At 35.2% G+C, this 25,740-nt stretch overlaps 1 protein-coding gene and 1 non-coding gene across 2 annotated transcripts; both read left to right on the top strand.

The window, feature by feature from the left end:
• Positions 1 to 3,414: 3,414 nt before the first annotated feature.
• Positions 3,415 to 3,521, top strand: LOC121222695 (small nucleolar RNA R71). The gene has a single exon (XR_005920057.1). It is a non-coding gene; the product is annotated as a small nucleolar RNA R71 (small nucleolar RNA).
• A 21,140-nt stretch (positions 3,522 to 24,661) lies between these two features.
• On the top strand, positions 24,662 to 25,466 carry LOC107915833 (EPIDERMAL PATTERNING FACTOR-like protein 5). The gene is made up of 2 exons (XM_016845037.2): positions 24,662 to 24,893; positions 25,011 to 25,466. The coding sequence occupies exons 1-2, from the start codon at positions 24,806 to 24,808 to the stop codon at positions 25,253 to 25,255; spliced, it is 333 nt and encodes a 110-aa protein (XP_016700526.1). The 5' UTR covers positions 24,662 to 24,805; the 3' UTR covers positions 25,256 to 25,466.
• Positions 25,467 to 25,740: the final 274 nt, after the last annotated feature.

Raw genomic sequence — 25,740 nt, 5'->3', positions numbered from 1 at the left:
GTTGGAGGATTTGTTGGAATTATAGGAAGTTAAATAAGGCCACCAAAAATTATTATTCCGGGTTTTCTTTCCCTAATAAGATGTTGGATAGATTTGACAGGAAAGAATATGATTATTTCCTTGCTGGGTATGGTTGGTATGATAAATGGCCATTTGACACCACCATGGTTAATGACGATCCTGAATAAAATGGGAGTGCTCTTCAGTTTCTCTATTGTTATTTTATATTTTTAGTTCTTTTTCTCATTTGAATAAAATGGTAGACTTAAATAAAATTTCCTTTAGGTCATTACTTAATTAAAATTCTGCCTAAGAGATTGGGACTTAAGCGGGACCATCAGTGACCCCTCTAGTATTTCTTAGGAGTTTAATTTAATGTAATTTTTTGAAAAATGCTTTTCTAAGTAGCTCAAATAGTTTAAGTATTTGTTTTGTTAAATAAAGGGTCAACTTTTAACCCAAGCACTAATTTCTTTGAGTTCTTTTTTTAGTTTACTTTCAGAACAGGAGCTTAGGATCAAAAAAAGAGTTGCCATTAGGCTTGAGACACTACTAGGAAGGGAAATATTCAACCCTTTTCCATACAAACCTGTATCCCTTTCCTTGCTCCACCGCCACCCCTAAGTAGCCCAATAGTGCATCTCACTTAACCCTTAATGTCACAGACCTTAACTTCCTAAAACACCACTCCAAACACCTTGATTTGAAGCCACAAACTACCGCACCTAAATAATTCTTAAAACTACCACCCCCTCCAACTCTAAGCCTTACCATCGACTACTCACTTACCTGCCCAAAATAAAAACCACCCTTAACATAATTTCTAACTCTAACACCAAGATCCCCTTCATCTAGCACCATTCCATGAAGTGAACAATTTGCTATAAAGGCTATTATGCAACATATGCAATGGAAACAACAATCTTATTAAAGATACTCAAAACTACGGAATGACTCAATGCTTTTAAGAAAATTACACAACCTGTTTGTTTTTTTTTGCCTAAATTTGCAGACTTTATATTTGATCCATGGAATCCAATGTCGAAGAAGGAACGAGGTGATTCAATCAAAAACAAGGACCATGAAGTAAAAGATGGGTTAGATTCTAAGGGGTTTGCAAATAAATAAAAAGGGGGGATCTTGTCTCTACTTTATTTTATTTTATTTCTTAGGATATTTTAAGTTTTTAGGTTTAGGTTTTTTTAGATATTTCCATTTCTTGCATGATAAAACAAGAGGTTGACATCATAAATAAAAATTGAACAATTTGCAAAGTAAGAAGTGTGGCAATAGATATGTATATGTCCAGGATTGGATTTACTTAGGAAAAGCTTGGTATTTAAGTAAGAAAACTTAACTTGCCTCCTTTTCCCCAGGTCCTACCTGGTGTACAATATCTATTCACTTCTATATTTTCATTCTCTCTATTGTTTTTAACAATGGGGACATTGCTCATCTTAAGTAGGGGGACCAAAAATTTAAATTGTTTTTTTTAGAATACATTAGTCTTATAATTATGATTTATATTTTGTTCAAAATTTTGAATGTTTTTAATTATGCTAAACTTCAATATAAATAAAGTTCTATTATTCTTAATAATTACTATGTTAGCTGCACTATGACATAAAGTTTATTCTTGATAAATTTTGTAATCATACTATAAATTTTTTATGAATTTAGGATAGCTAGACATGTATGAAAGTTTAAGTCTCTAGAATTGACTTAGTAATTTTTTGAGGCGAAATCTTAGAAAGCATTAAATTTTGAAAATGACTTTGGCAAACTTTTTTTTTGGAGCATTTGAGCCTTTCAAGACAACCTTAACGAATATTTATCCCTTGAAACTCAACTTTAAGACTATATGGCCTGATTTTATTTGTACCATTGCAATATTAAGTCATCACTTCTCTCATAATTATCTTTAAATTGTACCAAACATTAGACTCAGTCTATCTAGAATATTCTTGGAAAATAAGTTTGGGGGAGTTGAAAAGAAGTATCAAATGCTCAAAACAAATTTGTGGTACATATAATAATATGCTCAAAGAAAAAGAAAGAAAAAAAAGAGAGCATATGTACTCAAAAGAAATAGATGTACAAAGAGCATGTGTACTCAAAATGCAAAATGACTTGGTGAAATTACACAAATTCAGTTTTTTTTTGACAGTTTTACACAAATGGTGAAAATTGGCTTGATAGACACCTTGAAATGCTTGAATTGTTAGGACAATATTGTGCATTCTTGAAAAAGAGCCTTCTTCCACCTTGGAATACCAACATTCAACTTATCGTAGAGGTCTCGGTTCAACAGAACGAGCAAAGAAGAAGAGGAGCATGCTAGTCTAGCTTTAGAGAAATCCTGGATTTACTTCCTAGTTCCCTTCTCTTTGATTTTCTTGTTTCTATTGCGATCATGAATATGAATAATTGTTGTGTTGTTCTTCTTATTCTAATTAAAATGAATTAAATTTAATTTGTGTTAGATTGATTGCATTCTGTCCACTTAAATTATTAAAATCATGTTTGTGTTGTTATAGGCCTTGGTAAGTTGTTCAATTAAATAAAATCATGCTTATGTTATACTTGCATTATAAAAGGTAAGGTAACGAATTAATTAATTATTAAAAGTATTGAAATTATAATTAATTGAAACAATATTTAATTGGTGCATGTTTAATTTTCTAAGGTAGCTGAAGGTTAAACTAGCCTTGCATAACTTGCAAGATTGTTGTGATTAAACTGTTTCAATATAGAAATATATTGTTACCTCACTTAATCTTATATGTCATTATGAATATTGATGAATTTTTTGAATTGACATTGAGAAATGTTTAAGAGATTGGTTAATTTAGTAAGTATATATGTGTAGTAGTTAACAAATTATCAAGTTGCTGTGAAAAATATTCGTAAGAACATGAACATGGTTTTAGTAATTCTAAATTAAGAAATGGAATCGATCTAACACAAATATGTAATATTGATTAAAACCCATCTTTTTGAAATCATGCATTGGAACTTTTACTTTTTAATTTACTTAGTTAATTTCTAGTTTTTAAATTACTTCTTCAAAATAACATATTTTTCTCATTACTGAAGTGTTTGATTTATATTTTGTAAATATTTTTCTTTCACAGTCCCTGTTAATTAATAACGGTTGTGTACACTTGCACATTTTTCTCATCACTCGACATTTAGTTGTCACTTTATTACTTGATAACGATTGTGTACACTTGTACATTTTCGTCGTTCCAATTTGTCGGCCATTGCTAATTGTTGGTTGCGATCCTCTTGATAATCTGATAAGCCTCGTTATAAGACTTAGACAAAATCGCACCGTTCACAGAAGCATCTACCATTAATCTTTTGTGTGTGTTGAGACTGTTATAAAATGTCTCCAACTGGATACAATGAGGAATCCCATGATGAGGAGACTTACGAAGCAATTCCTTGAATCTTTCCCACGCCTCATATAAAGACTCATCATCCAATTGTTGAAAATTAGTTATCTCATTTTGGAACTTTGCATTCTTGCTCGGTGGAAAATACTTAACCAAAAACCTTTCTGCCAATTCTTGTGATGCGATCATGGTCCAAGACCCAACTAAGACTATCGAAGAACCAATGGAGCTACCAACGGGGCTGGTTACTCGTGCTCAAGCTAAGAGGTTCAAGGAAGCTGTTGTGGGCCTTATTGATCGAATTTGAGGTGAAGTCGTTGCAGGGTTCATTGATCAATCATGGGCATGCACTCTATGCATGCCATGCAACTTACTTCAAGCACAACTTTAGCTTTCTTCAGCTTGTGAATTTATTTGTTGGAATAAAGAGTTAATTTTGTTCTAGTTATTTAGTTAAATTAGTTTAAGTCTTTAATTATGTCATAACTTGAACATCATTAATATGTTTTAATTTTATCATAATCTAAACATCTTTAATAAAGGTTTTTAATTATGTCATAGTGTAGGACATCATAAATATATATTTTAAATATGTCCTAGTTTAGACATCATTAATACATATCTTTAGTTCAGACAAATTAAATCATGTTTAAACTATGCTTAACGTGTCTTTTAGGGTGTTCAATTGACGGCATTAAAGGGGGAAACATGCATTTGGATGTGCATGTGTGGGGGAGTTACAAGTTGATCTCTTCCAAGCAACCTTTCGTGGAATGCAATGGACACAAGTACTTTCAAATTAGTCCAATTAGCTGAATGCTATGTTCACACCAAGTGACAATCCAATTTTGAGTTTTCACACCTTGAGAGCTATTCGTGTGCCCTATACAACATTAAAATGGAGACTACACACTCAGCTTCCCAAGAAAGCATCAGCCATGTTCACACCATCCAAAACTGACCATCTACTTGAACTATCAGCTCAAATTAAAGGCTACAATTTTTGGCTATTTGGGGAGTGCAAAGGACATGGCTGTTGGTGTCACCTATGTATGGGAGTCTTCAAAAGTCCTGTGGGATAGCTCAATAGTTATTCAGCTCAATTAAGCTGAATTAAGCAAGTCCATTCGACTAGAATTTTTAGAGCTATAAATACTAAGCTCAAATATTGTATTTCAGACTTTTGAACCTTTGATGAATTTTAATCTTGTGAGTTGTTCAACTCTCTTTGTTCTTTTGTGACTCAAATTGACTTATCTAGCTAGTCTAGTGGCGTCAATCTAATTCTCTTTTCAAACTTATCACTCTAACGAATATGGCGTTCTAATTATACCGTTTGGTTCCTATCTCCAATAGATAGTGGGTCATAATTCAATCTATCAGCCATTTTCACCTTAGGAGCATTATAAGAATCAGGACAATATTCCCTTTTTAATATTGGTTCATTCTTCAGTTTTTAAGCCTATCATTCATCCGTCCCTTTGTTAAACAACCAATTAATCCCTTGTTAAACTTATCTTTGTCCAAATTTAGCCCTTTGACAAACTAGACTGGATACTACTTAATTTTATGATCGGGAATACAAGCGACTCGAATCAACCAACGAGTAAGAGATCGCATCATTCGGTATCAGAGCTTGTTAAAATTGAGTAAGTGTTGACGTTCTACCATGTCGGGGATGAATTTTGAAAAAAACAAAAAATATATTTATATGTAGTATATTTGCAGCACAAGGTTTGAAATATAAAAAAAGAAAAGAAAAGACTAGTTTTGTAAAAGTGATTGTTTTCCCGAGCTCTAAAAAAATTTCCTTTACAAACATTTTCGCCACATTTTAAGAACCCTTCTTTCTTTCAGCCTACCCTACACTGATATCAATTCCTACCCATTGCAACACTTTTGAACCCGACCCACAAAGATTTGCTATTAAGTCTAAGGCAGTGACTTACGAACTTAGAAAGGCGAATACGAGTGGAAAAAGAAAAGAGAGCAGTGAGAGAATTAGAGTGAAAAAAGCCAAAATTTTGAGTGAAACATGAGTGGAGTGTATACTTTTCTTTTGAGTGAATTCGTGAGGTTTGCTGTAAGGAAACACCATGTCTCGTAGTCTTGAAAGAAATGATACTGAAGGTGGTGGAGTACGCCCCATAAGAAACATTATTGTTGGTGGTGGTGGTGTACCCGACCTAAATTATCGAGCCCTTATCCGCGAAATGGATTGAATGCTCCAAAGGCTTTTAGAACCAGTGCAAGAACAACTAGAATAATTGGAAGAACAAGTCCAGCAAGAAAGAACTCCATAAAATTCGAGGATGGAGCGAGGCCGACCGAGATTCCATCAAGACTATCTCTACGATCTTAGCGATGTGGAGAGCTACCAAGCATCTAATCAAAGGGAAAAAAGATGAGGCCATAGAAACCGAGGGCTTAGGGAGCAAGAATGAGTAGATGATGACCTCAAGAATATCGAAATGGCTATTCCACCATTCCAAGGGAAGACCGATCTAGAGGCGTATCTAGAATTGGAGAAAAAGTCTGAGCTTGTCTTCGAGTCCAATAACTACTCGGAGAGCAAGAAACTCAAACTCGCGGCCATCGAGTTCTTCGACTATGCAATCATTGTAAGAGTATGTCCAAAGATCAATCATGAGATGGTTGTAATAACATACTTGATTTACCATGTATATTAATATAAGGTGTTGCCATTATTATTTAAGTTTCTTTTTTATGTGTATGAATAAACTGTTTTATAATAATTTCCTGAGAATAATATGATTATTCCTAAAAGATCCTTAGTCAAGTATTATTGTTGACTAGAACAACAACAATGCATTAAGACTAACATGTAATTGATTGATGATAAAGAGTTGTCATTGATATGGAGTGTCAAAATCAATGCATCAATATGTGTGTTAGAGAACAACATATTGGACTGACCCGCTATGAGTATGTTTCTTGGATTATTATGTAATTGTCACAACATTACTCATAGTGATTAATATGTATATGATCCTCAGACTTGAGATCATCATTATCCTAACATCGTTAGTTGTATATTTTGATACACTCAAACGTACACCGTAACTGGTTGTTCTATAAAGGATGATGTTGTATATACCACAACCTATGTAGATGGATATGGTTAATCAATATAGGATAAGTCCCTCCTGCATAATGGGTGTAATATATTAGGCCACTTGATTGAGTGCGACTATAAATAAACGGCCATACTCAAATAAGTTGATATGAGTGTCATACTTATTTATATATCATAGTTTACTCAAGATATCAAGGAACATGGGATGGGCTATGCAAGTGTGACTATTCCATGACTTGTGTCCATTTGAGAGATAAAGGACTTAAGGATTAATGCATGAAAGGTTAATCACAAAAAAGTTATGTCGAATCATGACTTCTTGTAACTTAGGTAGCAATGATGCATTGCTAGATGCCACTCATTGTTTGTAACATTAGAATCATTCTAGTATTACTGCTAACGTTACAAGAACCTACAGGGTCACACCCTATGGTTGAAATGAACAGAATAAAATATAGTTGGTATTGTGTTTGGTTGTCACAAGAATTAAATTAATTATAGAATTAATTTAATTGGGCAATCAAATATCGAACATATTATATGTAAAAGGATGTTGTACACATAATGAGAACATAGTTCTATTAATATATGACTTTTGGTTAGTATATAAATTTAAATAAATATAGTTTACCGAAATCTTTGTTATAATTAATGTAAGTATAATTTTCGGTTAAAAACATTATTATATTTATTTATTTTTAATTATGATTATTATGTTCGGATAAAAATTTTATGAATTATGATTCATTATATATATCAATTATAAAAGGGTGAGACACATAGAGTTTTGAAAAAAAACCCTAAAAGAAAAAAAAACTTTGCTTGTGAGGTCTAGTAGCCGTCAAGCAAAGAATTCTCCAAAAAACAGTTTTGGAGATTTCTTCCGTTCATTGTCAAACTGAGTGGATTACATAGAGGTCGAAATCATAAAAGGTTACGGCTTAGTTCGATAGTAGATCAGAATTCTCATTACCAAGGCATCGCTGCCTACTCAGATTGAAGTTTCAATAATTTCGAAACCATTATTTCACCCCAATTCGTTCCTCGCACATGGATCCATGAGTTGGATCGCTGGAATTATTTTTTTATTAATTTTTGCTGCGCCATGGGGGTACCGACATTCCAAAAATCATATGGCAGGATCAATTAACCATGAGCAGGAGAAGAAAAGGAGAATGAAACGTGTCCACATAGGCCGAGATGAAAGCCGTCATGAGAAAAAGGTTTATTCCTGTTTATTACCATTGCGAACTATTTCAAAAGCTACAAAACCTTACTCAAGGCAATTAGAGTGTTGAAGACTATTACAAGTAAATGGAAATTACCATGATTCAAGCCGATGTCGAGGAGGATCGGGAGGCTACCATGGCGAGGTCTTAGCCGGATTAAATCATGATATTGCCAACATGGTGGAACTACAACACTATGTCGAAGTTGTAGACATGGTGCACATGGCCATCAAAGTGGAGAAACAACTCAAACGAAAAGGTGCCGTTTGAGCCTACCCCAACTTCCTCCGACCGCCTTAAATCCCCATCTTTTTACAGTATGTTTATAATAAATAAAACTTGGTGGGCCATAACAGGTTGAAAGGATATTTTATAATTCACCTTAGCAAAACATTGAATTATGTATGCTATTTTTAACATGCACGGTGTTTGAAATGCATAGTTATAGCCCAATGACCCATTTGATAAAAGGTTGTAATTTTTATAAACACGGCCTGCGTGTCTTGCCTTACTATTATTATCTTGTATTTCTCTTCTCATCTTACTCCCTCATATGTAAAACAAGTTTCTGCATATTGTAATTTGCAAGAGTTGCTGTGGGCTAGACGAGAAGGAAGATGGGCCAACTAGTGCGGACCGATAGCTTGTGAAACGGCTTACACCTTTAGGTTTCCTTTTGGTTCTCCCATTGGCTTAGGTTGAACCACCTTAGTTTATGGGCTATAATTATTACATTTATTTATTGCATTATTTATTTACATTTGAGATGCTGTGGATGTCTAAAGCATGCCAATTTTAAAATTTGATAATAATAAACCCCATTAATTGATTAGATCAATTAAAAGACTAAAATGACTAAAGTAGACCATAATTGGTGAGATGCAACAACCTTAATAAAATCCCTCTATTAAAATATAAAGCCAACATAACCTTCCAATTTTGCCCTCATTAAGGCCTCGATCAATACTGTGTAGGTTCTGCCAAAGTGAAGTACTAGTATTTATCTTGGTTAAAAATGAAGAATAAACAAGTGATATTCACTGGTTAAAAATTAGTTAATGACTTAACTAGGTTACTCTAATAGGATTAGAAACCTAGAGGCAAGCAATTTGGATAAATCATAAGATGATTAGAACAAGAGTTGTTCACCAAATATTAGGAGTTACATATGATGTAATTAGCAAGTGTTGCTTACCTAAATAACATAATCTTGAGAGTAAAGCCAAAGCCGACTTAAGAGGAGGTGAAATATGGATCCTTAACCCACTAGAAATACTTTCGAGACAGTCCTTCCGAAATTAATATATAAGAGTTATTAATTTTGAAATAAAATAGTGGGAACATCATTTAATAAAGTCCTATTAATGATTGATATAAACTTGGTAAATTTACTCACACACATATTTTATAGTTGTAGATATATTATGGCTGCAAACACTAATACGCTCTCATTGCGATCGGTCCTTGGAAAGGACAAATTGAATGGTTTGAACTTTCTTGACTGGTTTGGTAACTTGAGGATTGTCCTAAAAAAAGAACGAAAATTATATGTTGTTGAACAACTACTTCCTAATGAACCACTCGCTAAGGCCTCGAGGGCTGATAAAGATGCTTACAAAAAGCATCTCGATGACATGGTAGACGTTGGATGTCTTATGCTTGCCACTATGAATCATGAGCTTCAGAAGCAACATGAGGACATGGTTGCTTATTATATGATCGAGCACTTGAATGAACTTTATCAGACGCAAGCATGGAAAGAGAGGTTCGATACCCCTAAGGCCCTATTCCAATGTAAGTTGGCTGAAGAAAGCCCAGTAGGACCTTACGTCCTTAAGATGATTGGCTATATTGAAAGTCTATCTAAGCTTGGGTTTCCATTGAGCCAAGATTTGGCCACTAAAGCTAGTGTTTCCTCAATTTCAATATGAATAAATTTGACAAGACTCTGCCACAGTTGCTCAGTATGTTACGAACTGCTGAAGGCAACATGAAAAAGGTTGGACCCAAGCCCATACTGATGGTCCGTAATAACAAGGGCAAAGGAAAGGCCAAAGTTTAGACAAAGCCCAAAGGCAAAGGTAGGCCCAAGCCTAGAAAAGGAAAGACTACACTGAAACCTAAAGGTGGGGTGTCTAAGGAAGGAAACTGCTTTCATTGTGGTGTGACTGGACACTGGAAGCGGAACTGCCCTATCTATCTTGAGGAAGTCAAGAAGGCCAAAACAAGCGGAATGTCTGCTTTAGGTATTTATGTTATTGATATTAATTTCCCAACTACTACTTCTTGGGTATTAGATACTGGTTGTAGTTCTCATATTTGTACTTCTGTACAGGGACTACAAAGGAGTAGGACTTTGGCTAGAGGAGATGTGGACCTACAAGTTGGAAATGGAGCAAAAGTTGTTGCATTAGCTGTAGGATCATATACTTTATCTTTGCCTAGTGGACTTGATTTATGTTTAGAGGATTATTATTTTGTGCCCAGTTTGACTAAAAATATTATTTCAATTTCTTGTTTAGACAAAATTGGTTTTGAGATAATTATTAAGAATAATTGTTGTTCTTTTTGTCTCAATAATGTTTTCTATGGTTCGGCACATTTGATTAATGGCCTATATATTTTAGATCAAATGAACCACATTTACAACATAAATACTAAAATATCTAAAATAAATGACTCAAATCAAACTTATCTATGGCATTGTCGTTTCGGCCACATAAGTGAGAATCACATATCCAAACTCCATAAAGATGATCTATTGGATTCATTTGTTTTTGAACAATTTGAAGTATGTGAATCTTGCTTATTGAGAAAAATGATTAAATCTCCTTTTATTGGTAAAAGTAAATGAGCTAGTGATTTATTGGGCCTAATACATTCTGGTGTATGTGGACCAATAAATACACAGGCTAAAGGTGGATTTCACTACTTCATTACTTTCACTGATGATTTCAGTAGATATGGGTATGTTTATCTCATGCGCCATAAGTCTGAGTCCCTTGAAAAGTTCAAGGAATTCAAAAATGAAGTACAAAATCATCTAGGAAAAACTATCAAGACACTTTAATCTGATTGAGGTGGAGAGTTTCTGAGCCTAAAGTTTGATGATCTTTCAACGGAATGTGGGATTCTCTTACAATGTACTCTTCCTAGTACTCCTCAATGAAATGGAGTTTCTGAGAGAAGAAATCGAACTCTGTTAGAGATGGTTCGATCCATGATGAGTCATGCTGATCTACCGACTTCCTTTTAGGGATATACACTTGAGACAACTACTTTCACACTAAATCGTGTTCCATCTAAATCGGTTCAAAAGACGCCATATGAGATATGACTAGGAAACGTCCCAGTATGTCTTTTATGAAAATTTAAGGTTACGAAGCTTATGTTAAACGTCAGACGTCTACTAAGCTTGAACCCAAATCTGAAAGGTGTATTTTGTGGGGTATCTGAAAGAAACCAAAGGATATTATTTCTTTAATCCGATTGAGAATAAAACATTTGTTTCTCGGACTGGTGTCTTCCTAGAGAGAGAATTTGTTTCTAGAAAAGAAAGTGAGAGAAAGATTGAACTTGAAGAAATTTGAGAATCACAAGATACCACTGAACTAGAGATAGAACAACAGCAAATTCTGTAAGAAATTGAGGAACAAGTAACTGTTGTAGAAACACAACCATCGTGCAGATCTTTAAGAGAATGCCATGCACCTGAGAGATATGGATTTCTCATTACAACGCATGGTGACGTTCTTCTTATAGATCAAGATGAGCCTAGAACTTATGAAGAAGTGGTGATGAGCCCAGACTCTGATAAATGGCTTGAGGCCATGAGATCTAAGATGGATTCCATATATGAAAACCAAGTATGGACTTTAATTGACCCACCCGAAAGGGTTAAACCTATAAGGTGCAAGTGGGTTTTCAAAAAGAAAATCAACATGGATTGTAATGTACAAACATATAAGGGGCGATTAGTCACCAAAGGTTTTCACCAAATTTATGGTGTTGACTATGATCAAACCTATTCTCCTGTAGCTATGTTTAAATCCATCAGGATCTTGCTCGCCATATCTGCATTTCATGACTATGAAATTTGGCAGATAGACGTCAAAATAGCTTTCCTTAACGGGAAACTTGAAGAGGATGTGTAAATGACACAACCTGAAGGTTTTGTCAATCCAAAGGATGCTAGAAAGATATGTAAGCTACAAAGATCCATTTATGGATTAAAGCAAGCTTCTCAAAGTTGGAATCTTCGTTTTAACAATGCAATCAAAGAGTTTGGTTTTATCAAAAATGAAGATGAGCCATGTGTTTACAAGAAAGTTAGTGGGAGCACTATCATATTCTTGGTACTGTATGTGGATGACATACTTATAATGGGAAATGACATACCTACCTTGTAGTCTATTAAGACTTGGTTAGGAAGTTCTTTTTCTATGAAGGACTTGGACGAAGCCATTTACATCTTAGGAGTCAAGATCTATAGAGATAGATCAAGACGACTACTAGGTCTAAGCCAAAGTACATACATAGATAAAGTATTGAAAAGGTTTAGTATGGAAGAATCTAAGAGAGGATTCCTACCTATGAGACATGGTATTTCACTCTCGAAGGAAATTAGTCCTTCAACTCCACAAGAGAGAGAACGCATGAGTAAAATTCCATATGCTTCCGCTATTGGATCTATCATGTATGCCATGTTATGTACCCATCTAGATGTCTTATATGCCTTAAGTGTGACGAGTAGGTACCAAGTAGATCCCGGTGAAGGTCACTAGACCACAGTCAAGAATATCCTTAAGTACTTAAGAAGAACTAAGGAAACGTTCCTAATATGTGGAGGTGAGGAAGAGTTAAGTGTAAAAGGTTACACTGATGCCAGCTTCCAAACCGACAAGGACGATTCTCGATCACAATCAGGTTTTGTGTTTTGCCTTAATGGTGGTGCTATGAGCTGGAAGAGTTCAAAGCAAAGTACAATAATCAATTCTACAATAGAGGCCGAGTATGTTACAGCTAGTGAGGCAGTAAAGGAAGCGGTTTTGATCAAGAAGTTCATTACTAAACTAGGGGTTGTGCCTAGCATATAAGATGCTATAGAACTCTAATGTGATAACAATTGAGCCATTGCACAAGCTAAAGAACCTAGATCTCACCAGCGATCCAAATATATACTTAGGCGCTACCATTTTATTCGAGAGATTATCGATCGAGGGGATGTAGAGATATGCAGAGTACCTACAGATGATAACATTGCTGATCCTTTGTCTAAGCCTCTAACACAGTAGAAGCATGATCGTCACACTAAGTCGCTCGGTATTAGATATATGAGTGATTGGTCTTAGTGCTAGTGGGAGATTGTAAGAGTATGCCCAAAAATCAATAATGAGATGGTTGTAATAACATACTTGATTTACCATGTTTATTAATATAAGGTGTTGCCATTATTATTTCAGTTTCTTATATGTGTGTATAAATAATCTGTTTTATAATAATGTCCTGAGAATAATATGATTATTCTTAAAAGATTCTTAGTCAAGTATTATTGTTGACTAGGACAACAATAATGCATTAAGACTAACATGTAGTTGATTGATGATAAAGAGTTTTCATTTATATGAAGTGTCAAAATCAATGCATCAATATGTGTGTTAGAGAACAACATATTGGACTGACCCGCTATGAGTATGTTTCTTGGATTATTATGTAATTGTCACAACATTACTCATAGTGATTAATATGTATATGATCCTCAAACTTGAGATCATCATTATCCCAACATCGTGAGTTGTATATTTTGATACACTCAAACATACACCGTAACTGGTTGTTTTCTAAAGGCTGATATTGTATATTCCACAACCTATGTAAAGGGATATGGTTGATCAATATAGGATAAGTCCCTCCTATATAATGGGAGTAATATCTTAGGCCACTTGATTGAGTGAGACTAGAAATGCATTGCCATGCTCAAATAATTTGATATGAGATGTCATACTTATTTATATATCATAGTCTACTCAAGATATCAAGGAACATGGGATGGGCTATGCAAGTGTGACTATTCCATGACTTATGTCCATTCGAGAGATAAATGACTTAAGGATTAATGCATGAAAGGTTAATCACAAAAAGGTTATGTCGAATCATGACTTCTTGTAACTTAGGTAGCAATGATGCATTGCTAGATGCCACTCATTGTTTGTAACATTAGAATCATTCTAGTATTACTGCTAACGTTACAAGAACCTACAGGGTCACACCCTATGGTTGAAATGAATAAAATAAAACATAGTTGGTATTGTGGTTGGTTGTCATATGAATTAAATTAGTTATAGAATTAATTTAATTGGGCAATCAAATATCGAACATATTATATGTACAAGGATGTTGTACACATAATGAGAACATAGTTCTATTAATATATGAATTTGGTTAGTATATAAATTTAAATAAATATAGTTGACCGAAATCCTTGTTATAATTAATGTAATTATATTTTTTGGTTAAAAACATTATTATATTTATTTATTTTTAGTTATGATTATTATGTTCGGATAAAAATTTTATGAATTATGATTCATTATATATATACCAATTATAAAAAGGTGAGACACATAGAGTTTTTTTTTAAAAAAACCCTAAACGAAAAAAAAAACTTTCCTTGTGAGGTCTAGCAGCCGTCAAGCAAAGAATTCTCCAAAAACAATTTTGGAGATTTCTTCCATTCATTGTCAAACTGGGTGGATTACGTAGAGGTTAGAATCATAAAAGGTTGCGGCTTGGTTCGATAGTAGATCAAAATTCTCATTGCTGAGGCGTCGCTGCCTACTCAGATTGAAGTTTCAGTAATTTCAAAACCATTATTTCATCCCGATTCATTCCTAGCAAATGGATCCATGGGTTGGATCATCGAAATTATTTTTTATTAATTTTTACTGCGCAATGGGGGTACCAACATTCCAAGAATCATATGGTGGGATCAATTAACCTTGAGCCGGAGATGAAACAGAGAATGACACGTGTCCATATAGGCTGAGATGAAAGCCGTCATGAGGAAAAGGTTTATTCCTTCTTATTACCATTGCGAACTATTTCAAAAGCTACAAAACCTTACTCAAAGAAATCGGAGTGTTGAAGACTATTACATGGAAATGGAAATTACCATGATTCGAGCCGATGTCAAGAAGGATCGGGAGGCTACCATGGTGAGGTCTTAGCCGGATTAAATCGTGATATTGCCAACATGGTGGAACTACAACACTACGTTGAAGTTGTAGACATGGTGCATATGGCTATCAAAGTGGAGAAACAACTCAAATGAAAAGGTTTCGTTTGAGCCTACCCCAACTCTAGTTTAACATCAAAATGTGGTCAAGATACTAGCAAGAAAGACACTTCTTATCAAGCGAAGTAACCTGTCGTATCGACAAAGCCGAACAAGCCGAGTGGAGAGACTAGTAAAGGTAAAAATAAAGCCGTGCTAAACCGCACTCGTGACATCAAATGCTTCAAGTGCCTTGGGAGGGGTCACATCGCGAGTCAATTCCCTAATAGAAGTGTAATGGTTGTAAGACTCAATGGTGAGATCGAGTCTGAAGAAGAGAAAGAAAATAAATTTGAAGCACTCACCGAAGAGGAGGAAGATCTCGAGTATGCTGTTAAAGGTGAAATACTCGTCATCAAGCGGAGTTTGAGCCTTTAATGTACAGAGAATGAACATAAACGAGAGAATATTTTTCACATGCGATGCCATGTTCAAGGCAAAGTGTGTAGTGTAATCATCAACGGAGGAAGTTGCTCAAATATTGCTAGTAGCATATTGGTGGAGAAGCTTGGCCTACCAACGACCAAACATCCACACCCGTACAAATTACAATGGCTTAACTATGGAGGCGAGCTAAAAGTCACCAAGCAAGCTGTTGTTATCTTTTCAATCGGCAAATATAGTGATGAAGTCATGTGTGATGTTGTGCTGATGCATGCTGGACATTTTTTGGGAAGACCATGGCAGTTAGATCGAAGAGTGATCCATGACGGTTACACCAATCGGTACACCTTCAAGCACCTTGGAATGAAAGTGACCTTGGCGCCACAGGATCAATTGAAATTGAAAGATTCTGTTGAACAATTGAGAGCAAGAAAACAAAAAGAAAAAATTGAAAAAGAAAAAGAAAAGAAAATTGAAAAAAAAAGAAAGCAAGAGGGAAAAACGAGGGAAAAAAATAAAGAGAGTGAAATAAAAATGAGAGAAGAAAAAGAAAGAAAAGACAAAAAAAAGATTGAAAAATTAAGTTTGTATGCAGAAGAGCGGTAGATTCGAAAGTCTTTGTTGTTGAAACAGTCGATGCTAGTACTTATGTATAAGGAAAATTTCTTTAATACTAACGATTTAGATGCCAACCTTCCTTCTTCGATTCTGTCCTTGTTGTAGGATTTTGAAGATGTATTTTTGGAAGACATCCCTAGTGGATTACCACCTATTCGAGGGATCGAGCATCAAACTAACTTCATACCCAGAGTTACAATTCCAAATCGTCTAGCCTATCAAAGTAACCCCAACATCAAAGGTAAGTAGCTGAGTTAATGGAGAAGGGTACATTCGAGAGAGCTTAAGTCCTTGCGTTGTGTCCATGCTCTTGGTGCCTAAAAAGGATGGAACTTGGCGCATGTGCGTGGACTGCTAAGCATCAACAAGATCACAATCAAGTATAGGCACCCAATTTCGCACCTTGATGACATGTTGGATGAACTAAGTGGAGCCCAACTCTTCTCCAAAATAGATCTCAAAAGTGGTTATCACCATATCCGAATGCGAGAAGGACATGAGTGGAAAATGGCGTTTAAGATAAAGCACGGTTTGCACGAGTGGTTGGTTATGCCTTTCGATTTAACTAACGCACCGAGCACTTTTATGCATTTGATGAATTATGTGCTACGTGCTTTCATTGGTAAATTCTGCGTAGTTTATTTTGATGACATATTAATCTATAGGAAGTCTATATAAGATCATTTGCTTCATTTGAAATCTATCTTGGAAGTATTGCGTAAGAAACCTTGTATGCTAACTTTAAGAAATGTTCATTTTGTACTAACCAGGTTGTTTTCCTAGGATTTGTGGTTAGCTCGGAAGGACTCCAAGTTGATCAAGATAGAGTAAAGGCTATTCGAGAATGGCCATGACCTACGAGCATAAGCTAAGTAAAAAGTTTCCATGGCCTAGCGAGTTTCTATAGACGGTTTGTTCCTAATTTTAGCACTTTGGTTGCTCCATTGACGGGTATCATTAAGAAAAATTCTACTTTTCATTGGAGTGAGGAATAAGAAAAGTCTTTGAACTTAATTAAAGATTTTTTGACAAACGCTCATTTACTTTCCTTGCCTAAAAAAACATACGAGATTGAGTGTGACGCCTCAGGTATAGGTATTGGAGCTGTGCTGACTCAAGATGGACGTCCCATAGCTTATTTTAGCAAGAAGCTGAATGGTGCCTCCCTCAATTACCTAACCTACGACAAGGAAACGTATGTGCTAATCTGGGCATTGGAAACGTTGCAAAATTACTTTTGGCCCAAAGAATTTGTTATTCATACTAATCACGAGGCGTTGAAACACCTTAAGGGCCAAAACAAGTTAAACAAAAGATACGCCAATCGGGTGGAGTTCCTTGAATCATTTTTGTATGTAATCAAATATAAAGAAGGTAAAGAAAATGTCATAGTAAAAGCGTTGTCAAGGAGGTATGCCCTTCTTAACTATTTAGATTCGAAACTACTTGGTTTTACGCATTTGAAAGAAATTTACGAAAATGATTTTGATTTTGCTGAATTATATAAGGCTTGTGAACTTGGAGCCTTTGAGAAGTTTTATAGGCATGATGATTACCTTTTTTAAGAAGATAAATTTTGCATTCCTCAAGGATATGTTCGGGATGTGTTGGTGAACGAGGTGCATAGCGGAGGCCTTATGGGACATTTTGGAGTCACAAAGACATTGGCCATGCTCCACGAGCATTTCTTTTGGCCAAGGATGAAATGTGACGTGGAGAGAGTGTGCAATCGATGCATAGCTTGTAAAAAGGCCAAATCGAGAATCAAACCTCATGGATTGTACACGCCCTTGCCCATTCCCGAGGGGCCTTGGGTTGATATTTCAATGGATTTTGTTTTAGGTCTTCCTACAACTAACAGTGGAAAAGACTCGATATTTGTAGTAGTTGAATGATTTTCCAAAATGGCACATTTTATTGCTTGTAATAAAATTGACAATGCTTTACATGTTCCAATTTTTTTTCAAAGAAGTCGTGCGTTTGCATGGAGTTTCGAGGACTATAGTGTCTGATCGAGATGCGAAGTTCCTCAGCCACTTTTGGAGAACATTGTGGGGAAAGCTTGGCACAAACCTATTGTTTTCTATGATGTCCCACCTGCAAACGAACGGACAAACGGAAGTGGTGAATCGAGTCTTGTCAACATTATTGAGGGCCATTATAAGAAAGAATCTCAAAACATGGGAAGAGTGCTTGCCACACATTGAGTTTGTCTATAACCGATCTATTCATTTGGAAACTAAGCATTCTCCCTTTGAAATTGTTTACAGTTTTAATCCTTTAACACCCCTTAATTTGATTCCTTTACCTAATGAACAACTTGTGCATGTAGATGCTAAATGAAAAGCTGAGTATGTGAAGCAATTACACCAAAATGTGAGGAAGAATATAGAAGAGAGATCCAAACAATATGCGCACAAAGCCAGTAAGGGAAGAAAACGTGTAATCTTTGAACCCAGAGATTGGGTTTGGGTGCATAAGAGAAAAGAAAGGTTTCTAGACCAACGAAGGTTTAAATTGCTACCAATGGGCGATGGTCCTTTTCAAGTATTGGATAGGATCAACGATAATTCATACATACTCGACCTTCTAGGTGATTACAATATAAGTGCAAGTTTTAATGTATCTAGCCTATCTCCTTATGATGTAGGCACGATTTGGGGACAAATCGCTTCGAAGGGGGAGGCGATGATGCGATCATGGTCCAAGACCCAACTAAGGCTCCCGAGGAACCAATAGAGCTACCAACGAGGCCGGTTACTCATGCTCGAGCTAAGAGGTTCAAGAAAGCTGTTGCGGGCCTTATTGATCAAATTTGGGGTGAAGTCATTGTGGGGTTCATTGATCAATCATGGGCATGCACTCCATGCATGCCATGCAACTTACTTCAAGTACAACTTTAGCTTTCTTCAGCTTGTGAATTTATTTTTTGGAATAAAGAGTTAATTCGATTCTAGTTATTTAGTTAAATTAGTTTAAGTCTTTAATTATGTCATAATTTGAACATCATTAAAATAAGTTTTAATTATGTCATAATCTGAACATCTTTAATAACGGTTTTTAGTTATGTCATAGTTTAGGACATCTTCAATATATATTTTAAATATGTCTTAGTTTAGACATCTTTAATATATGTTTTTAGTTCAGACAAATTAAATCATGTTTAAACTTTGTTTAATGTGTCTTTTAGGGTGTTCAATGGATGACATTAAAGGGGGAAACATGCATTTGGACGTGCATGCATGGGGGAGCTACTATTTGATCTATTCCAAGCAACGTTTCGTGAAATGCAATGGACACAAGTGCTTTCACATTAGTCCAATCAACTGAATGCTATTTTCACACAAAGTGACCATCCAATTTTGAGTTTTCACACCTTGAGAGTTGTTCGTGTGCCCTATGCAACATTAAAATGAAGACTACATATTTGATTTCCTAAGAAGGCATCAACCATGTTCACACCATCCAAAACCGATCATCTACTTAAACCATCAACGCAAATTAAAGGCTACACGTTTTAGCTGTTTGGGGAGTGCAAATGACATGGCTGTTGGCGTCACCTATATATAGGAGTCTTCAAAAGTCATGTGGGATAGCTCAATGGTTATTCAGCTCAATTAAGCTGAATTAAACTAGTCCATTCAGTTGGACTTTTTAGAGCTATAAATACTAAGCTCAAATATTGTATTTCGAACTTTTGAACCTTTGATGAATTTTAATCTATTTGTGAGTTATTCAACTCTCTTTGTTCTTTTGTGACTCAAATTGACTTATCTAGCTAGTCCAGTGGCGTCAATCTAATTCTCTTTACAAGCTTATCACTCTAATGAGTGTGGTGTTCCAATTATACCGTTTGCTTCCTATCTCCAATAGATAGTGAGTCACGGTTCAATCTATCAGCCATTTCCACCTTAGGAGTATTATAAGAATCGGGTCAATATTCCCTTTTTAATATTGGTTCATTCTTCAACTTTTAAGCCTATCCTTCTTCGTCCGTTTGTTAAACAACAAATTAATCCCTTGTTAAACCTATCTTTGTCCAAATTCAGCCCTTTGACAAAATAGATCAGATACTACTTAATTTTACGATCGGGAATACAAGCAACTCGAATCAACCAATGAGTACGAGATCGCATCATCTTGCTATGTAGATATTGAACTTTGTGGCAATGAATTTAGCCATGCTCGTGCTTGATCTTGCAATGAGTACAGAAAAATTTTAACCTCAATGCGTCTTCAATCACACCAGCTATCGTGAATGAATCACTCACCTCCATAAATAATCGAAGGTGTAAGTGTGGATCTTTCGTGTGCATACCACTAAACTGGCTCACCATTTGGAGCATTTGAAACATCATTGGTTTTAATTCGAATTAGGGTGTCTCGATATCTGGTCTCCTAATTCTCAGATTTAACATATTGAAGAGTGGCACAACGTATTGTCTGATGGCACGATCTTTATAATCAACAATAAATATTGGGTTGTGCACTGGTTCGACTCCATTACCTTGTCCACCATTTTGATTTCCAAGGTCCATCTCAGTTTTTCTTTAAGTAGATCTCTCGCATATTCTTTGTCTAAAAGTCCGCTCAAATTCAGGGTCTGCAAGTGATAAAATAATGATTCGATATATGCTCATAAACACCTGAAAAATAAATCTCAAACAAGGAAAAAGAATAAAGAATAAAATAGTAATGTTATAAATTAAATAAAAACCAAGCTATAAAAATAATTTCACAAAAAATGATTAAGGCAACAGTCTCCAGCAATGGCGCCAAAAACTTGTAACGAGGAATATGCTCAAGTGTACACAGTTGCCCAAGTAATAAGTAAGTGAAAATGAGTTATCATCTCCACAGGGATTGTATAAGTTTAACCAATAAATTACAAAATTATAAATAATAATTTGATGTAAAAACTCAGTAATTTTGTGTAGTGATGATTAACTAGATGCAAAGAATGATCCTTAATGCAATTTTAATCTAGATGCAATTTACCTAAATGTATGAATGAATGGCTTTAGCAACAAAAACAATCAACATGAAATGGGTTAGGATAATTATATTAATCAATTCAATTTAATTCATCATGCTTAACAATGTTCAGAAATACTTCTATGGCAACCCAGTCTTTCATGAGTTTGGAAACCAAATTAAGTCCTCTCGGGTCTTTTACTTAGTGAAATATGCGTTTTACTACTCATATTAAACTAAGGGTTTCATAGCATTTATATAAGGTCACAGGGACATTTACGTTTGCAACAGTTTAATTACATAAACCTAAAAACTATGCAAGATAATAAAGCTAACTAAAGATATTATGAACCTCAACTTAGTTGGGTTTAAGGATCTAAATTGAGTATTGCACTTTTCAATTATGTGCCTACTAGTTGTCGTCTAGTTAGGATCGCTCAGCCAATCTGAGTGCACCCAATCACGTATGAATGAAATGCATCAAGATATTAATTGAAAACATGATCGACTGAGGCCCAAAAATATTAAGCATGAATAAAATAAATCTTATTGAATTAACATAATCATCCTAGCAAATAGGATTTAAAACATCATTGTTGATGTCAAAAACAATGAACTCAAAGCAAACATAATTAAAATAAAAAACAAGAGGAAAGAATAAACTCTTTTCAGTTTAGCAGCCTTTCGGATCTATTCTAATTGATGTGCTCCTCCATTCTGCTTAATACTTCTTTTGGTAAGGAGTTCTTAAGGTGGTCGGCCAAAGAATACTTTTGACAAAGCTTATGTTGGTTAAAGGATGGGAATGAAAATGGGCGGCTATGCAATAGGAAGGAAATGGGAAATAGAATATAGAGAAAATGCTAATGAGAGAAGAGAAATGAGATGTGAGGGATGATGGATGAGGGATTGATGCATGGTATTTACAGGTGAAGGTAAGGGGTAGAGTTTGCTAAAATAGAATTTAAATTCCTTCCTTTTATCTCACATATGGTCGGCCACAATTCATGGAAAAAGGGATGACTTAATCTCCTCATTTTGAACCCAAACCAAGGCTATTAATAGCCATAGGGTGGATGGTTTCAACAACAAAGTTGTTGAGCTAATTTTTTATTATTTTCCAACTGTAGGTACCTTCTATTAAATACCCAAAAGCTTGCTTTTGGGTAGCCATCTACTTGTGTCGAAACTGGGCTTTAATTCCCCTTTGTTGAACAATTTCTCAATCCAATAACTTAATAGTCATGACCTTTGTTGAACAATTTCTCAATCCAATAACTTAATAGTCATGTTTATCTTTTAGCACATCTTTTACTAGGTCAAATCATCAACCTCATGACCTAGTTTGCATGACCTTGCCGTCCACATGAATTGATTTGTGTATGTTCATGTTTCATTCACATTAATCACATTTTCAATGGTCTTCTTCTATAGTGAAAAATCACATATTAATAAATTAACATGAAATAATATAAAATATGTACAAAAATCGTGTAATTAAGCACAATTTCTCATACTTTATAAATCCATGCCCAATATTACTAATTAAGTACAATTCACTTATTCTAATAACAATTACTCAAGATAAACATATTTATTAAGCAAAAAGGTAATAAAATATGTAGGAAAACCCTATATAATTTCAATTTATAATAAGCACTTTTGATTTTTTTGGTTAATAAAATTCATAACAGATTGAATGGGTGGGAAGCAAAGAAATTGTCTTTGGCTGGCAAATAACGTTAGTGAAATCGATCCTTTTAGCTATTCCCAATTTTTCCATGGCTACGGTATGTATACTTGTCTCTACGTGTGGTAAAATTGAGAAATTAGCTCAAAATTTTATTTAGGAAACCACTACTGAAGCTAGAAAATAGGCATTGTTAAGTTGAGATGATTATTGTCGACTAATAAATGTTGGTGGTCTTGGTATGCAAAGCTTAGTTGATTAGAATAAGAATTTTTTGTTAAAGTTAGATTTCCAATTGCTCACAAAAACTGATGCATTATGGGTGCAAGTGAGAAATAAATATAATGTTTGTGGGGTGCTACCAAATACTATTGCAAGGAGCGATTGCTCATTCATATGGAGATCATTAACGAAGATATGGACGGATGTGATTGCTAATGTCTACTAGGCTATAGGGGATAATGGTCTAGAAAACTTTTAGAATGATAATTGGATTTGTCCGGTAAGTCCACTCTAAGCATTCTATAGAGGCTCGAAACAACTACATGATACATTGCGTGTTTGTGATGTAGTGGATAAGAATGGTAGATGGGATTGGGCTCGATTAAGGAGCGATCTTCCAAATCATATTGTGTTGTAGATAACAGCTGTGTTGCCTCCTTCAATTGATGTGGGACCAGATCAACTATCATGGAGATGAGCGACAAGGAATAATGTTTCATCGGTAAAGACTTATAGAGGTATTCACCAACTTGGCTCGATCAATAATTTTAGTGTTTGGAATTTGATTTGGAAAATCAAAACGCCTCAAAGGGTTAGGGTGTTCATTTGGGTTATGCGGAAGAACATATAATTGACTAATGGTGAGATGTAGTAATGTATTCGAATCCAGGATCCATGTTGTTCGAGATTGCAACTTTTCTAGGATTGTTTAGTGGACAGTTGTGCCGACCCATGCTCGGGTAAGATTTTTTTCTTTGCCACTGGATGAATGGATCTTATGAAACTTGCGAAACATTGGAGATTGTGATAGTCAAGAGATGTAATGGAAAAGTTTCTTTTCCTATAATGTGTTGGCTACTATTGAAAACTGGAATATGTATGAGTTTTCTAGTAGTCACAGTTTTGCCCAAAAAATCGTGGATATAGGTGTTAGTTGGATGAGGAGTTTCATAATGATGCTTGCACCTATGTTACATGTTAATCCTATGATTACTGCTATGCAGTGGTCAACTTCAAATAGAGGTTGGAGTAAACTTAATACAGATAGGGCAGTGTCACTAAACGGATCTTATGTTGCTATTGGGTAAGTGATTAAATATGCTAATGCTAATTGATTATAGGGATTCTCGATGTTGCTAGGTAAAGTCATAATTTTTAAGATCGAAGCGAGAGTGATTCTAGAGGGTCTATGCTTAGCATGGGAGAAAGAGATTCGACAGTTAAAAATTGAGTGTGATAATGCTCTTTTGATGGAGACGATTGTGGCTAGTAGAGCAGCTGATAGTAAGATGTTGGAATGACACTCTATTCATCGAATCATACATTTAAGTTGGAAGGTTTGTATACACCATATTCAAAGAACTCATAATGCAATGGCTGACCCATATAGCTAAGGTTATAGCTACAAGTTTCACAGTAGTTCAAGTGTTTCAAGAACCACCTTATTCAATATGGGATGTAATTCAAGTTGATTATATTGCTTGTATAAGGAACTAATTTGTTTTCTTAGCAGTGTGGCTGCCGTATTATATATGCTAAAATAAATATCCACAAGAAAAAAAACAGTGTAGAAAAAAATAAAAAAACAGCATCACAATTCACAATCATTCAGCGAATTGGTAGACCCCAGCAGTACTTATTTGGCCAAACAATAAAACAAAAATACATATCCTTTCTCTCTTACAATCTTTTGTGTATATTTGTGTCTTTGACTTGGACTTTCCAGCTAAAGAAAAGTGAAATGAAACAACGAAAAACCTTCAATAATTAATAGCTATCTCCTTCCCTTACTCAACCCGGACTATCTTCATCCCTCCTTGAGCTGAGTTTAATAAACCTCTCAGCCTGCTCCTCCTCGGCATGGGCGTATCCCACCACCATCGCCAACACACAGCTGCTGCCTTGGCCTTTCTCTTATTTGCTTCTGTCATTACTCTTTCTCGATTCGGTAAGTACTTTAATTTCCCTCTCGTTTATTTTGTGAACCGGAATAAAAATGCATGGACGAATAATATAACCATTTACTCGGTCTTGATTCAGTGCGGTTTTGTGTTTCTTTGTGCAGGCAGCGGGTTCCAGGAGAGGGAAGGAAGTAAGAAGAGAAGCGGGTCAGGGGTGTTAGATCGGTTCATTGCTCAGAAACGACTTAGTGGACCTGGTTCTTCACCACCTTCCTGTAGATTCAAGTGTGGAAACTGCTCACCTTGTAAACCAGTTCACGTTCCAATTCAACCAGGGTTTAGTATGCCACTTGAGTACTACCCCGAAGCTTGGCGTTGCAAGTGTGGCAACAAGCTTTTCATGCCCTAAAAGAAAAGAAGAAATCAAAATAGCAGATAGTATACTAAAACTCTTAAGATCTTCTGTCAAAGTAACAATTGTTATTACCACTTGTTATATATTATTGCTATTTTGGCAACATTGTTGGTTCTTTTCTATGCTTACATAATGATTTTGCATTTCCTGTGAGAGAAATGAAAGCCATGGGAGTGCAAGTTATATTTAGGTGAGATTACCAAGAGATCTCTCTCTCAATTTTCTTTTTAGTTCTTCACCTTTCTCTTTTGCTTATTATCTTTTCTTCCTCCTTTTTCATTTTTTCTGACTTTTTCACTTGTATTGAAGCAAAGTTTGAATAAGACAGATCGAAAAGACTGTAATTAAGATCATGATTTTATGAAATCTAGAAGCTGTTTAATGTTAACTTGTAGTACTGCAAGTAGTTTTATTTAATAACTCATTATTAGCTTTAAATTGAAACTCATATAGTGACACCGAACATGAGATCTGTTCCA

This window comes from Gossypium hirsutum, chromosome D10, assembly GCF_007990345.1.
Source record: "Gossypium hirsutum isolate 1008001.06 chromosome D10, Gossypium_hirsutum_v2.1, whole genome shotgun sequence".
Lineage (NCBI taxonomy): Eukaryota > Viridiplantae > Streptophyta > Magnoliopsida > Malvales > Malvaceae > Gossypium > Gossypium hirsutum.
The sequence above is the reverse complement of the archived record's forward strand: the minus strand, read 5'-3'. Positions and strand labels throughout refer to the sequence as shown.

Coding starts and splice junctions, on each gene's coding strand:
- LOC107915833 (XM_016845037.2), top strand. CDS start 24,806: ATGGGCGTATCCCACCACCATCGCCAACACACAGCTGCTGCCTTGGCC. Junction 24,894..25,010: donor CATTACTCTTTCTCGATTCG/GTAAGTACTTTA, acceptor TTCTTTGTGCAG/GCAGCGGGTTCCAGGAGAGG.